This window comes from Schistocerca nitens, chromosome 4, assembly GCF_023898315.1.
Source record: "Schistocerca nitens isolate TAMUIC-IGC-003100 chromosome 4, iqSchNite1.1, whole genome shotgun sequence".
Lineage (NCBI taxonomy): Eukaryota > Metazoa > Arthropoda > Insecta > Orthoptera > Acrididae > Schistocerca > Schistocerca nitens.
In genome coordinates this window covers 752,495,594-752,513,102 of record NC_064617.1, presented here as the reverse complement: position 1 = coordinate 752,513,102, position 17,509 = coordinate 752,495,594, and the positions used below count along the sequence as shown (strand labels likewise).

The window sequence follows — 17,509 nt, the reverse complement described above, 5'->3', positions numbered from 1 at the left end:
CACTTTGCCGATCTCTTTTGCAGGGGCTACACATACGGATGGGCACGCCTGCAGGAAGGTTGAGATGGTTAAAGGAGGTGACGGAGAGAAGGGGGGGGGGGGGGGAAGGGAACAGGAGAGGATCAGTAGGGAGGGAGGTGGCAAGGGATATACAGAGAGGGAAGACGAGTAGAACATGGACAGAGAGAGAGAGAGGGGAAGTGGAGCAAATGGACAGAGACAGGAAAGGGTGAGATAGACAGAGGGAGGGGTGGGGGGGAGGAAAGATGGGTTTAGAGGTGGGAGAAGCAGATGGACGAGGAAGTGATGGACAGAGAGGGAGGAGGAGAAGGAGATGGGTCAAAGGTAGGCGAAGCTGCGGAGAAAATGCGTCTATGTATATTAGGTTGGTCCTCATTTTTTGAATTTCGTGTTTCTTCACGCATACACACTAGTTTTTCCCCTTTGTTTTAAGAAGAATTTTAAGACCTATTTTATTGAAACTGGAGACGAGGAACCCTTGGTGCAGTGGCCAATAATTTGCGTCATGTAACTACACGTTGTTTATTACTGCTTACAGGTGTGCTTGACTACTATCGGCTGATAACAATCCATTGATATTTTACATTAACTTCTCTTTCCCTTACATTATATGCCACCTTAAGATCTTTCGTAGCCTTTTTGGCACTTCGTTAGGAGGTGTCTGAATACCAAGAAAAAATAAATCTAAATATATGCTCAACTTCTTCAACATGTCAAACTCTTGATTACAGTGAAGTTATCACTCCGCTGCAGAGTGAAAATTTCATTCTGGAACATCCTCGCAATATCCCTTCTTCCAGGAATATTAGACCCGCAAGTTTTGCGGAATAGCTTCTGTGATGTTTGGAAGGTCGAAGATGAGATACTGGCGGAAGTATAGCTGTGTGGAGGTGTTGTGAGTCGTGCTCGGGTAACTCAGTCGGCAGCACACTTGCCTGTAAAAGGTAAATGTCCTCAGTTCGAATCTCGGTCCAACACACAGTTTTAATCCACCAGGAAGTTTCATATCAGCGCACACTCCGCTGCAGAGTGAAAATTTCAATCTGGAGGTCCTCGTCTCCAGTTTCAACAAATCAGGTCTTACATTTCTTCTTAAAAGGGGAAAAATCCAGGGAGATGAAGAAACGCAAAATTTGGATAAATAAGGAATACCTTTACATATGTATAAAGTGAGATGACAAAAGTGTTGAGACAGCGATATGCAATAAACAGATGGCGGTAGTATCGCTTACACAAGCTACAAAAGGGCAGTACTTTGAGAGGGCTGTCATTTGTTCTCAGATGATTCATGCGAAAAGAAAAGGTTTCCAACCTGATTATGGTCACACGACGGGAATTAACAGACTTTGAATGTGGATTGGTAGTTGTAACTAGACACACGGGTCATTACATTTCGGAAGTCGTTAGGGAATTTAATATTCCGAGACCCACAGTGTCAAGAGTATGCTGAGAATAACAAATTTCAGGCATTATCTCTCACCACGGACAACGCAGTGGCCGACGGCTTTCATCTAACAACCGAGAGCAGAGGAGTTTGCATAGAGATGTTAGTGCTAACACAGAAGCAACACTGCGTGAAATAACTGCACAAAGTGGGATGTTGCGACGAACATATCCGTTAGGACAATGCGGCAAAATTTGGAGTTAATTGGCTATGGCAGCAGACGACCAACGCAAGTGCTTTGCTAACGGCGTGACAGTGCCTGCGATGCCCGTCCTGGGCTCGTGACTATATCGGTTGGATTCTAGAGACTGGAAAACCATGGCTTCGTCAGATGAGTCCCGATTCTAGTTGGTAAGAGGTAATGGTACGGTTCAAATGTGGCGCAGAGTGCTCGAAGGTACGAACCCAAGTTGTCAACAAGGCACTGTGCAAGCTGGTTGCGGCAAGTTAATGGTGTAGCTTGTGTTTACTTGGAATGGTCTGAGTCCTCTGGTTCAACTGAACCGATCACTGACTGGAAATGGTTATGCTCGGCTACTTAGACACCATTTGCAGCCATTCATGGACTTCGAATTATTATAGATGACAATGCGCCAATGTCACTCGGCCACAAGAACATTCTGGACAATTCGAGTGAATGATGCGGCCATCCAAATCGCCAGACATAAATCCCGTCTAACATTTATGGGACGTAATTGAGGGTCGGTCCGTGCACAAAATCTGGCAGCATGACTCAATGTTTCTGCAGGGGGCTTCCAATGACTTGTTGAGTACATGCCACATCGAGTCGCTATGCCGGACAAAGTGAGATCTAACTCGATGCTAGGAGGTATCCCATGACTTTTGTTACCTCTCGCTCTTGCTCTTGCTCTCTCTCTCTCTCTCTCTCTCTCTCTCTCTCTCTCTCAATGTACAGGGTGTCCCAGCTATCTTGTCCACCAAAAATATCTCTGGAACAATAACAGCTATTGGGAAACGACTTTCACCGGTATCAATGTAGGGCTGGGGCCCATGAATGTACATATTTGGAAACATTCTAAAACGAAAGCATATGTGTTCTTTAACACAAACTTATGTTTTTTTTAAATGGACCTTCTATATTTTTTCTTCAGCTATCCATAGCATGACAAAGCACATACACAATGGCGTTGATTCCATCGCAATATTCCCATTACATCCCGAGGTATTAAGACGCGAAGTTGACGCTTGAAACACCCGACATGCGCTGCTAGCGCTCGTCCTGAGGCTCAGGCGTGAACCCCATGCTGCCCGTAATCGCAGCAGACCGTATTATTCGTTTCGGACCTCTTGATAAGTTTGGAGGTGTGATTACACATGTCAATCACATCGCGATTACGGGCAGCATGGGGTTCACGCCTGAGCCTCAGGACGTGCGCTAGCAGCGCATGTCGGGTGTTTCAAGCGTCAACTTCGCGTCTCAATATCTCGGTATGTAATGGGAATATTGCGATGCAATCAACGCCATTGTGTATGAGCTTTGTCATGCTATGAATTGATGAAGAAAAAATATAGGAGGTCCATTTAAAAAAACACAAGTTTGTGTTAAAAAACACATATGCTTTCATTTTAGAATGTTTCCAAATATGTACATTCATGGGCCCCAGTCCTACATTGATACCGGTGAAAGTCGTTTTCCAATAGCTGTTATTGTTCCAGAGATATTTTTGGTGGACAAGATAGCTGGGACACCCTGTATAAGCCGAGCGACTCTATTTATGTGTAAGAACTCCTGCCAAACCCCTGGATCGAATAACGGTATCTACATCTACGTGGTTACTCTGCAATTCACACTTAAGTGCCTGGCAGAGGGTTCATCGAGCCATTTTCATACTACTTCTATACCATTCCACTCTCGAATGGCGCGTGGGAAAAAGGAACACCTAAATCTTTCCGTTCGAGCTCTGATTTCTCTTATTTTATTGCGATTATCATTTCTCCCTACGTAGGTGGGTGTCAACAAAATATTTTCGCTCTCGGAAGGGAAAGTTTGAAATTTCGTAAATAGATCTTGCCGCAAAGAAAACCGCCTTTGTTTCAGCGACTGCCACCCCAACTCGCGTATCATATCAGTGACACTCTCATCCCTATTGCGTGATAACACGAAACGAGCTTCCCTTCTTTGCACTTTTTCGATGTCCTCCGTCAATCCTACCTGGTAAGGATCCCACACCGCGCAGCAATGTTTCAGCAAAGGACGGACAAGTGTAATGTAGGCTGTCTCTTTAGTAATAATAATAGTAGTAATAATCCTAATACTGATTAGTAATAAAAAACTTATTGGAAAAAATGAAGTTCTTTTGATTTTCAGCACTAAATAAATTAATGAAAGTAGGGAGGAGGAGATGGACGTTTCTAAATGTAAATTGTACTGACTTGAGAAGCGGAGATGTGCGTCATTATAATACGAGGACCATGGATGACTGCTCTTTTTATAAGTTAAATGATCTCATCTAATATATAACTACTGTAGATGAGAAGTACATACTTCAAACAAGCTTTCATACACCATAAACAGTATAAAACTATTTTAATTTCCAGACTGCAGACACTTCTTACAACTGAAGATTTTGATATGCTTTTTCTGATCCAGACTGGTAAAAAACCAACTATCTAGTGCAGGAAGACAGGCTAGTGTAGAACAAAGAAAACACATCACGACTACATTGTATTCATAGCGACACTCTGCAGTTTTATTTTTCATTGTGTTTGATTATCAGATATTATTTCTCCAGTGAAATATAGGTAACTTTCTAAAAGTGAAAGAACAGTGTGTACTGACTACTCCCATGTTTGACTGTCAATGACACCAGTACTCAGAACGTTGGGTGAGGATTGTGGTTGGGGTTAAACCTACATATTTCTAATGGTTTGCAGCTATTTATTTCCTTTGATATACTGTAAGTTCCTGATGGTTAAAAAAATTTTCGACAGGCAGCAAAGAATTTACAGATTCCAAGCAATGTAATACCTACCAAGCACTCCATGAATACTTTTTACAGGCAAAGATTTAGATTTAATGAAATAACTTATTTAAAATATAGAAACTATACAATATGGTCAATATGGCTATTTTCCATCTGTGTAGACTTCTCCAATGGAAGTTAAACAGTACAGAGAAGAGATAGACGCTTCTACCCACCTTGTCAAGGGCGTAAATAACGCCAGGACCGATGAAAAATATCCAGAATCTTGGAGAACCGGTGAGTCTTGCCAGACCATGAATTAAACAAAGTAAGTACAGCAAAATGTATAGACTGTGAGTGGTCCAAAAATAATTGTATGCCTTTTTTCTAACTGTTGGGTGAGCAAAGACAAATATTATAACCATTATAACGAACAGCAGCACACCTGTTATACCTGGAAGGAAATACACTGAAATCAGCAACATCATCCAAGTACCAAACCAAAATTAATGACAACAGAAAATTAGTAAACTAATAAGGATGGAAAGCTGATTTCAAATATGCCTCACATTCTTTTGAACAGGGTCTATGCTGAGCAATTGTTTCATGATATTACCCTTCAGTTTTGTTGATTCACCATCATAAACAAATTTTGTAAAATATGTATTTCATTGATATTTAAAAAATTATTCATCACCATTATATTATACATGAATTACTCTTGACCTGATAATTAATTTATATTTGGTCATTGTAAATTGACAAAATTACCTAGTTGCCATATACCCATTCAAAATGAAACTAAAAAGATATATAAGCCATATGGCTAAAAATTGTACAATAATTTCTTCTAAAAACTCCAAAAGAGTGGCTACATTTGTCCTTAACAGCTTAAGTTCTAAGTTGAATCATTTGGTCACAGTAGCTAAGACACTCATCTTTAACCTCTTTGCATGCTATCAGTGCTGGTTAATTTTATGATTTCCTTAATAAATGTTTTGGTCTACATGAGTACATGCTGTCATAGATTTAATATGTGGAACTTTTATTACAAATACTATAATGAGATATATTTAAAAAGAAGCAAAATCTTCTTTTTCATTATCTATGGAATTTAGGCAGTTATTGTGTCAAATGAAAAAGACATGGTTTTTCAGAGTTTCTTACCTGTTAAAGTCTGGAACAGCCAAAAACTTATTCCTGGTTTGTAATCAGAAGGAAAATGTACTTCGGATGTAAGACATCGGAGATGTTCAATAGGCTGCGTTGACACATGATAGAAATTGACAATGTGACCAACAGTGTGTACAAGTGAAAAAAAGCATGCAGTGCACGCAGCAATCTTATGGAACTGTATATGAGCATCTAGAGGTATATACTGTTGCACAGAAAATTCTTTAAGTTTTGTGAGAAGGTTTCGTGACATAGTCAGCAATAGCAGGCTGTAGCAAAAGCTGAGTGAGGCAGCTGATCCTCTCGTTATGGCAATCCCAACGCCCATAATGTGCCGCAGGTCTGTGTGTTCAGCCATGAAAGAATAATCTGAAACAGATTCAAGTTTATTGTATGTAGCACAGTAATCATACTGGTAAATAAGAAGTTTATTTTACACTAACCAAACGTAAGAAGATATTCATTAGAGTGCATTGGATGAAGTGACATATTGCGACTCCTTTAGGTAAGTGCATTACTTATGGATGTTATTTGTTACCCGTAATTTCCCTGTGACACTAGTTGTAGCGAGATACACTTTGCCACATAATATATTTATGTATGATAAAAGTTTGTTGACATTTTCTACAGTGATCTGCAGAACGTTCCTTAAAATACTTACAAAAGAGAACTCTGAAAAATGGGTCGTCTAGATGCAAAAGTCATAATGCCCATTTTTTTGTGAAATGATGGTGACAGACATCGTGTCAAACTCGACATCCTAAAAGTGAACGAATCGTACAGATTTTACCCACAAAATGAAAGAAATTGACATACTGGAGCTGCTGACGAACGCTTCGTATGCAGTAGCTGTAATGCAGCAATCCGCGTCATGTCCCTAGCAGTGAGCGAGGACCACAACTTCTTTGTCCTGCAGTAATAAATCAGTTCGACAGGCTAAATGTTGCAAAATTCGTACCACTGAGATTACACGAACATTTAAATTAAATTCTGTTTTCAATGCATGTACGGATGTTTTACGGAAAGTGGCAAATTGTTGTGTAATGAGACTGGCTCTCGTAATCCAAGCTGCAACATTTACGCCCGAAGTATATGTTCGTCAATAAAGCCATTATGACTTCCTTTGCGTGCGCGTTCGAGTAATGGAGAGTCCTTAATAGTGCTCAATTACAACCAGCACTCTTTGGCAAGGGAAGGAAGAATAGTCGCGATGTTGAGAAGTGAAAAAATTCGTTTTGTTGAATAGTTTTTTTCTAAATAACTCGAATAAGACAAATTATTTTATTCTGAAATTATGTGGTAAGATGGAGAATGCTTTTACCATCTACTATAAAGGCAACTCATCTTTTCACCTTAACAATTAACAGTTAGTCGCCCTCTACAAAAAAAAAAAAAAAAAAAAAAAAAACTGAGTAAATGGATCAGCGATTAACTTGAATGGGTGTCATGGGTCGTCCGCCCGAACAAATGGAACGAACAATGACGAACAAAACGAGATTTTGTTTTAAAAAAAGAAAAGGTGATAGACCACTTACCCGCAAAAGGCAAAGGTCCCGAGTTCGGGTCTCGGTCCGGCACACAGTTTCAAACTGCCAGGAAGTTTCAAAATCCCCTTTGTTTTAATGACTGCCACCCCAGTTCGTGCATCATATCCGTAACTCTCTCTCCCTTATTTCGCGATAACCCCAAGCAATACTCCAGAAGAGGGCGGACACGCGTAGTGTAAGCAGTCTCTTTAGTAGATCAGTTACATTTTCGAAGTGTTCTACCAGTAAATCGCAGTCTTTGGTTTGCTTTTCCCACAACTTTATCTATGTGATCGTTCCAAGTTAAGTTATTTGTAATTGTATTCTATAAGTATTTAATTGAGATTACAGTTTTAGATTTGTGTTGTTTATCATGTAATTGAAATTTAACGCATTTCTTGTAGTACTCGTGAAGATGACTCCACACTTCTCATATTTTCGTCAAAATCATCTAGCAATTCGTTTTGATCATCTAATAACTTTACGAGACGGTAAATGACAGTACCATGTGCAAACTAACTAAGAGGGCTGCTCAGATTGTCTCCTAAATCGTTTACATAGATCAGGAACAACAGAGTGCCTACAACCATTTCCTGCGGAACTCCAGACATACTTCTGTTTCACTCGATGACTTTCCGTCAGTTATTACGATCTGTACTTTTCTGACAGGAAATCACGAATCCAGCCACACAACTGAGGCGATACTCCATAGGCATGCAATTTAATTAGAATTCGCTTGTGAGGAATTGTGTCAAAAGCATTCTAGAAATCTAAAAATATGAAATTAGGTTGAAGTCTCCTGTCGAAAACACTCATTACTTCGTGAGAATAAAGAGCTAGTTGCGTTTCACGTGAATGATTTTTTCTGAATCCGTGTTGACTGCTTGTCAATAAATCTTCTTTGATGTAATTCATGATATTCGAAAATCCTACTGCAATCGACCTTAGTGGACGGGTCTGTAATTCAGGCGGATTACCCCTATTTCCTTTCTTGAGTACTGGTATAACTTGTGCCATTTTTTCAGTCTTTGGGTACTGTTATTTCTACTAGCTTGTGGTTGTGTGTAGTTGCTAAGTATGGAGCTGAGTGACATACAATCTGGACCGCAGGCCTTTCCCTTATTAAGTGATTTAAGCTGCTTTGCTATACCGAGAATATCTACTTCTAAGTTACTCATGCTGGCAGTTACTTTTGATTCAAATTCTCGAATATTTACTTCGTCTTCTTTTGTGAAGGAATTTTGCAAAACTGTGCTTAATAGCTCTGGTTCAGAGGCTCTGTCATCAGTAACATTAGCGTTGTTACCGCCCAGTGATGGTATTGATTGCGTCTTGCCACTGGTGTAGTTTACATACGACCAAACAGAGTTTTGTTGTGGAAACTATTATAAGCATATGGCATCGAAGTTCTCGCTAAATTTCGACCTTCTGTAAAACTTCGCCGATCATGAGGATTTTGCGTTGTTGCTCCTGCAACAGCGTTGTGACCTGTTTTGTGTACCATGGGAGATCAGTATCATCTCTTATTGATATATTTGGTACGTATCTCTCAGTTGCCGTCGATTTCTTTGAATTTAAACCACATCTGGTCTACGCTTACACAGTCGGATTGAAAGGGCTGCAGACTGTGTCTCCTAGGAATTGCGTGATCTGTGCTCAGAGCATTGGTATCTCATACCTCCGGAAACGTACTAGGGTCCTTTATTGAGTTGCAGGATCAACGCGCTATTAAGCAAGTGGTGAAAACATTTTGGCTCATCACTGTACATTGAGTTTAGTAATGATACGAACTGTAATTTTCATGTTTAATAAAATTCTTATGTAGGATTTCATCTTTATTTCACTACTTTCGTGCCTTGTAACACACCTGTTCTATATTACACTATCCGGTCACATTAATGTGAACACCGCCTATATTCGACGTCAACGTGCAATAACCATTCACTCATGGTAGGTGGTGGCAGTAACAGTGGAAGGTATACAGTATAATGCTTATTGCAGGACGCGGAAAACAGTGCAGTCGTTGTCGTTACGAGGAAACGGGGCGATTTATTTGACGTCCAAAACGGCTTGCTCATTGGCTTACCGGCCAGGGGTGGAAGCATTTCAGAAACGGCTAAGTTTGTTGACAGTTCGCGTGCCGTATAGTTAAAGTATACCGTGCATTGCAAAATTTCGCTATCCAAAACCGGCCCCGAGACAATTGTGGTGCACTACGGGCGGGGAATAGACGTTTAACTGTTGAGCAACTGACCGCCCAGATGAACCAAGGGGCTACCAACAGTCGCGTATGGGTCTCCACAGCAGGGGCCTGGAAGACTGGAATTTGCTCTCCAGTACTGAAACTGGACGTCCTCACAGCAACTGGACGTCTTCTGAGTGCCGACGGGTGGCTCCTTCAGATAAATTACATTTTATTCTCCAACGGACAGATGTCCGTTGGCGTGTATCCGTTGGCGTGTACGGTGTGAAACATCCGAAAATAAACACCCTGCATGCGTTATAGTCTGGGGAATGTTTTCATAGCATTCCCAGAGTGATATCATCATTCTGGAAGCCACAATTGATCAACACAAGTATGCATCTACCCTTGGGAACCACGTCCAGCCATAAATGCAGTTTGTTTTTCCTCGGGACGATGGCATCTACCAGTAGAACAATGCAACGTGTCACATAGCCCGCAGTGTACGTGGGTGGTTCGAAGAGCACCAGAATGAGTTTACCGTACTCTCCTGGCCACCAGGCTGTCCGGATTAACACCCAATCGAGAATCTGTTTGCCCACCCCAGGCGGACTGTTCTCGCCGTGGATCGTCAACCGAGAAACCTAGCGTTGCCGACCACGAGACTGGGGTGGGCATGGCTCCTCATCGCTGTTGGAACCTTCCAACACCTCACTGACTCTCTTCCTGCAGACCTGCTGCATCTTGCTCAGCAAAAAGTGGCTATTCAGGCTTTTGACAGGTGGTCACACTGATTTGACTGGACAGTGTATTTAGATGGTATGAATCCTAAACATCTTCACGTTCTCTGCTGGCTGTTAGAGTAGCATGGAGAGCTGCATCAAACCAGTCTCAGGACTGAAGACCACAACAACAACAACAACCGGTTTCGAACTGGCAAGTTCATCATCAGACGGCTGTTCACATGATTTTCAAGATACACTTTACATTATCGTCCGTTTTCGATTTTTATTCTTCCACTGTGGCGAAGTATTTTTGGTGTGTTGTTGCCCTACGGTAGAAAACAGTGTTAGAAGCGCCCTATGTGAAATCGTTTGGATGTTAGTTATTTTCACATAGGGCGCTTTTAACACTGTTTTCTACCGTAGGGCAACAACACACCAAAAATACTTCGCCACAGTGGAAGAATAAAAATCGAAAACGGACGATAATGTAAAGTGTGTCTTGAAAATCATGTGAACAGCCGTCTGATGATGAACTTGCCAGTTCGAAACCGGTACCGGCGCTATTTACCTAAATAAATAGCATTATTAATAGTGGCTGGTTGCTGTCTTCTTCTTTGTAAGAATTGTTGTTGTTGTGGTCTTCAGTCCAGAGACTGGTTTGATGTAAGAATTAACCTACATTAATTGTACACAGCCACGGTCTCACCATGTCAGTTTTAGACAAAATATGATTAATTTCTGACTAAACAAACAATTACTTTCTGGAATAATAATGACGTGTCTTTTAAAGTTCAGGAAAGGATACAACGAAGTTTGTAAGTCATTACAACAAAAGACATTTTTAATTATGATAGTGAGATCACACTGAGTACAGAGTTGATATACATCGGGCTACTTTTGGGAAAGGAAGTCAAAATTTCATTTGCATCTTTCAAGGCGAGAGCGATAACGGAAACGTGAACGTGAAATATATATATATATATATATATATATATATATATATATATATATATATATATATATATATTCTATAATAAAGTGGTTGGTGTTGTGTACTTACGTATAAATCTTTCAATGAAGAGTGCCACTGTAATGACGTAGAACACGAAGAGATAAAATATATTCTGTCGGTTTTCTTCTAAATATGTAGTTATGCTGTCCCACCATTGCTGCAGGCAGTTGCGTCTTTGCTCTTGTGGTGGTTCAATATGGAAGGAAGTCATTCTGAAACAGAGAAATGTAGTTGATATGAGAAAGTACCGCTTCTCTCATTAAGCGTGACATGTACTTTCAACTGCAAGTTCATGAAACCAGTACGAAATAATGAAAAGCAAGCGGGACAAGCAGATTACAAATGCAGAATGCTTCTGCCATTTGAGACCATAATGTCCCTGGAACGCTTTTGTGGAGAAGCCTCACATGGCTGTCAGCGGCCAATACACGTTACTTTGGTGGCGTTTGACTAGGGCGTAGTCGATTCGAAGCATGGACGCATTAGCATTGGAGTGAAGCTAGCTTGATGTTCTTGGCCGTCAGTTCCTGCTCTAGGGTTCTCAATTAAATCCCAAACCGTCCTTACAGTACGAGATATAGTGAAGCAGGAGACTGCTGAAACCATGATGAGGAGGAGCAGATAGCTTTAAGAGTAAATGATACATTGGTAGGAAATTTGTTCAGTATTATAAGAATTTTATAGCTATTACTCAAAGGACTGGGTTGTCAGGTTCATTAGATGCAGCCATGGCATGTTTCAAAGAAGCCCCAACAAATAACAAAAATAATATGAATACGACTCTCACTACACCATGAGAAGTAATTTCAACCATAAAATCTTTAAAATAAAAAGAAATGAGTGGAATCGTAAGATATTAAACAGATTATTCAAAAGTGTTCTGAGTGTGGTAACATATTAAGTTATTTGTTTAACTAGCTGATTTCCACTGGAACACGCCCCGACCGGCTGAAATATGCTGGAGTCAGCTTCTGTAGCAGAAAGAAGATACAAGTATTTCATCACTTCACGTCCTATTTCACTTTCCCAAGCTTCTTGGCGGTTTTAGAAAAGGTAATATACACTGCTGTAACAAAAGTCGTGGGATATGTCCTAATATCTTGCCGAACCTCCTTTTGTTCGACGCAGTGCAGCATCTCGATGTGGTACGGGCTCAACAAGTCATTGGAAGTCCCATGGAGAAATATTAAGCGATGCTCCCAAATCATTCGATCGATTTGTCCAGAATGTTCATCAAACCAATGGCGAACAATTGGGCCCCGGTGACATGGTGCATTGTCATCCATAAAAATTTTATCGTAGTTCAGGAACATGAATTCCATGCATGGCTGCAAATCGTCTCCAAGTAGCCAAACATAACCATTTCCAGTCAATGATCGGTTCAGTTGGCCTAGAGGACCCAATCCATTCCATGTAAACACAAGCTCCACAATTATGGAGCCACCACCTGCTTGCACAGTGCCTTATTGACAACTTGGATCCATGGTTTCGTGTGGTCTGCGTCACACTCGAACTGTAGCATCAACTCTTACCAACTGAAGTCCGCCTGCGTAGCTGGGTGGTAACGTGCTCGCCCCCCACACAAGTGAGCCCGGGTTCGATTCCTGGTCGGGTGGGAGATTTTCTCTGCTCGAGGACTGAGTGTTGTATTGTCCTCATCATCATTTCATCCTCATCACTGGCGCGCAAGTCGTCCAATGTGGCGTCGAATGAAATAATACTTGCACTTGGCGGCCGAACTTCCCCCGAATAGGGGCCTCCCGGCCAACGATGCCATACGTTCATTTCCATTTACCAGCTGAAATCGGGACTAATCTGACCAGGCCACGGTTTTCCGGTCATCTAGGGTCCAGGTGATACAGTCACGAGCCCAGGAGAGGAACTGCCGGCGATGCCGTGCTGTTAGGAAAGGCACTGGCGTCATTCTCTACTGCCGTAGTCCATAAACGTCAAATCCCGCCGCACTGTCCTAACGGATACGTCCCACATTGATTTCTGCGGTTACTTCACGCAGTGTTGTTTGTCTGTTAGCACTGACAACTCCGTGCAAACGCCGCTGCTCTCGGCCTTAGATGAAAGCCGTCGGCCACTGTGTTGTCCGTGGTGAGAGATAATGCCAGGAATTTGGTATTCTCGGCATACTCTTGACATTGTGGATCACGGAATATTGAATTCCCTAACGATTTCCGAAATGGAATGTCCCATACATCTAGTTACAACTACCATTCCACATTCAGAGCCTGTTAATTCCCGTAATCATGTCGGAAACATTTTCACATGCCCTTTTATAGCTTGTGTACGCGATGCCGCCGCCAACTGTAATGTGCATTCGTTATCCCATGACTTCTGCCATTTCAGTGTACAACCTACTTCTTAACCATCTGACTACAAGTAATTTATTGTCAAAGCCACAATTTTGATTTCTAAAGTGTTCCGAAGGCTCTTTACATATACTGAAAGCGTGTACTTACAAGGGAACCTCCCCATCGCACCCCCCTCAGATTTTGTTATAAATTGACACAGTGGATAGGCCTTGAAAAACTGAACACAGATCAATCGAGAAAACAGGAAGAAGTTGTGTGGAACTATGAAAAAAAAAACAAAATATACAAACTGAGTAGTCCATGTGCAAGATAAGCAACATAAAGGAGAACATTAGCCGATGAGCGCCGTGGTCTTGTGGTTAGGGTGAGCAACTGCGGAACGAAAAGTTCTTGGTTCGAGTCCTCCCTCGAGCGAAAATTTTACTTTCTTTATTTTTCGCAAAGTTACGATCTGTCCGTTCATTCATTGACGTCTCTGTTCACTGTAATAAGTTTAGTGTCTGTGTTTTGCGACCGCACCGCAAAACCGTACGATTAGTAGACGAAAGGACGTGCCTCTCCAATAGGAACCGAAAACATTTGATCGCAAGGTCATAGGTCAACCGATTCCTCCACAGGAAAACACGTCTGATATATTCTTTACGACACTGGTGACGGCATGTGCGTCACATGGCGGGAATATGTTGTCGACCCACGTAACTTGCACACTTGGCGAATGGGTAAAAAGATTCTTCTACCTTGCCCGATTTAGATTTTCTTGTGGATGTGATAATCACTCCAAAAAAGTGATGAAAACATAAGAGTTTGTCACATAAACTGCATCAAATGAATGCAACAGTTTCAGAGTCGCACAGTTTTCCCTGTGCTCTGTCAAAACATATGTTTTTTACGTTTTCAAATGTTTCCGTGCGTAGACCGTCAAATTCTGTATATGTCCAAGCAAATCTGAACATGTCCTGGAATTTTGGAGAGCGAAGTTGATTATGTGTGAGTGCCTGAACTTTGATAATTATCTGAAAATACAAAATTAAAATTTTCACCCGAGAGAAGATTTGAACTAAGGACCTATCGTTCCACAGCTGCTCACGCTAACCACGGGACCACGGCGCTCATAGGCTAACACTCTCGTTTATGTTGCTTACCTTGCACATGGACTACTCAGTTTGTATATTTTGCTTATTTTTTTCATAGTTCCACACAACTTCTTCCTGTTTTCTCGATTGATCTGTGTTCAGTTTTTCAAGGCCTATCCCTGTGCCAACTTATAACTAAATCTGAGGGGGGTGCGATGGGGAGGTTTCCTTGTTAGTACGTTAGACAACAAGTTACAGGCTGCTTGTGTATTCTGTGTTCTTTCGATGGCTTTTGACTCTTTACATTACAATATCCTTATAAGTAAATTAGAACGTTTTGGTGTATTAGCAAAACGTTGTAAAAGGGTTGAAATCGTATCTCTCTGACAGGATTAAAAAAGATCGCATGTTCCTATAGCAGTTAGCAGAGTATAGCAGATAGTATCTATCAAAATGAAAAACATGCCCTACAAGCATAAATCTGGATACAATTACTTGTCGAGTTTTGAGCCATTCTGTCCTATGATAACCATCTGTCTGTTGACATTACAGGGGGCTTCCAATGTGAATCCCACTCATTCTTACGCATCCTTCAACTCCCTTTTCAAAGAATCACGAACGGACACGTGCGAACACGCCTGTCTGCTTGCGAAAATGGCCACAAGCATTAGACACAGGCTCCTATAACGAGCGCACGTTGTCGATTGGTGCGGAATACGCCGATACTACGAGGCGTGTTTTTTAAGCAAGTACCGGTTTGCCACACCGCGGCCGCAGCGCTGTGCAGTTTGCGGAGAAAACATTATGAAAGATGCAATGGTAAGAAAGTGGGTGAGAGCATTTCAAGATGTCGGCACAAATGTGCATGATGAACAACGGAGTGGGTGTCCTTCGGTCGTTAATGAAAGTTTGGTGCAGCAAGTGGACAATAAGGGGAGAGAAAACAGACGCTTTACGATTCCCTCCTTGCGGGATGACTTTCCTAATGTTTCTCGTAGTGTTTTGTATGGCATTGTGACCGAGCACTTGAATTACTGAAAATTGTGCGCACGTTGGGTACCGAAAATGTTGACGGATGTGCACAGTGGACAGTGCATTGACTTTCCTTGAGCGGTACCACAACGACGGTGATGATTTCTTAAGCCAAATTGTTACGGTCGATGAAACGTCACACCAGAATCAAAGCAACAGTCCATGGAATGGCGGCATTCAGATTCACCCAGAAAAATGAAGTGTAAGCAAACAATTTCTGCCCGGAAAATTATGTGCGCAGTTTTTTTGGACAGAAAAGGAGTATTGCTTGTGGAATTTCTGCCCCGTAATGAGGAAATCAATGCAGCAGCTTACTGTAAGACATTGCACATCTGCACTTTTCAATTCAGAACAAAATACGTGGCAAGTTGAGCAAGGGCATCGTTTTGCTGCAAGACAATGCCTGACCGCATGTGGCGAATCAGACCAAAGATCTCATCACATCTTTTCTATGGGAAACTCTAGATCATCCACCGTACAGCCCCGATCTTGCGCCCAGTGACTACCATCTGTCCCTGCACTTGAAGAAACACCTGGGCGGTCAGCGTTTTCAAGACGATGACGAAGTCAAAACAGTGGTGATGCAGTGGTTAACAAGTCGGGCGGCAGACTTCTATGAGGAGGGTATTCAAAAACTGGTACAACGTTATGACAAGTGCCTCAATATTGACGGAAATTATGTAGAAAAGTAGATTAAGGTACAGGCTTTTATGTAAACATAAAATTATTGAGATATCTTAGCACATCTTTTTTTAATTTCAAATGGTACTTACTTAAAAAACACGCCTCATAGTTTAAAATCGCCATAGTCAGAAATCAGAAGGCTTAGTGTCACGTGGAATGGGAGACTATGCTACTAGATATACTCGATGAATCTATCTGCCCAGGAGAGTTAAAGCCGTCATGAAGGGGAAGGGTGGACATACCACATATTAATGTCCACTAATTGGTATCTGGATACTTTTGATAAGATAGTGAACAGCTGCGGCAAGAGTGAGGTGCTCTCATACAGATTCAGACAAAACTGCGTTACGATTCTGGTCGTGGTAAACACGCGATGCAACTGCACCAAGCATACTTTAACTGCCAAGGGTCATCTTCGCTGTACTAACTATAGTGTAAGCCCTTACATCATACACTGTTTAGTAATGTGTGAGTTTTTTTCTGTGCATGCACTTCTAGACTCATATGTCAAACTTTGTAATAAAAACAGTGCTTGTTTTGTCGGAATTATTTTTCTTAGTTCGCTTCCATGCCTTCAAAAAAATTAAAAATGTGGAGTAGTTTTTCTTTTTTTTTTGACAAGTCAGAGAATCCAACGAGACCTAGTGCAGGGTCGATCCTGACTTTCCCTGGGCCTGTCTATCATGAAGGAAAAGCACACAGTGGTTGACTAAGTGAAAGTGAAAATATGAAGTGCAGGAAATTTTCTTATTGAGCCTTTATAAAATGAGTGTGGACAATCAGCTAGTCACTGAAAGAGGTTACAATGGATACCATACAATGGCTACTGCTATAATGAGGCACGCGTTTTGTGGTAGTTTTCTAATTGCTACAGTACGGGTCGAGAGTTTTATGGGAGGAATGTTTATGAGTGTGTAAGCCACATTCACTTAACCGGGAAAAAGCAGTAGGCGAATGTCTTTTATATGGGTATCTGACAAATACTCTCCGTCATTGTGTCTGAAAATGCTTTGTGGATAATAGCACTCCTGAAATGGCCTGGCCTGCCTAGAGTCCCGACCTGAACCCAATGGAACACTTTTCGGATGAGTTAGAATGCCAACTTCGCTCTAAATTGCAGCGTCCAACATCACTGTCTTCTCTGGTTTCTTGAGAAAGAATGGGCTGCCATTCCTCCACAGACATTCAAACACCTCATTGGAATTGTCCCAAGCAGAGGTCAAGCCGTCATGAAGGGTGGATAAGCCCCTTGTTATGAAGGATGGATAAGCCCCTTGTTAATTGGGGCAGATAGTATAAGGACGTACTTCTCCGTGGCTAGAACCCATCTCAGAGATTTTTCCTGGGTTTGTAGCCGCGTACGATACGATAAAAATTACCTGTCTCTGA

At 41.6% G+C, this 17,509-nt stretch overlaps 1 protein-coding gene across 1 annotated transcript in view; it reads right to left on the bottom strand.

Annotated features, from left to right (window-relative positions):
* Positions 1-17,509, bottom strand: part of LOC126252548 (dual oxidase) — a 609,052-nt gene that overhangs the window by 34,645 nt on the left and 556,898 nt on the right. Inside the window, exons 15-17 of the mRNA XM_049953446.1 lie at positions 11,056-11,219; positions 5,557-5,931; positions 4,626-4,843 (exon numbers count right to left, since the gene is read on the bottom strand). Of these exons, the coding sequence (XP_049809403.1) occupies positions 4,626-4,843; positions 5,557-5,931; positions 11,056-11,219 (757 nt within the window). The remainder of the gene's footprint in view (positions 1-4,625; positions 4,844-5,556; positions 5,932-11,055; positions 11,220-17,509) is intronic.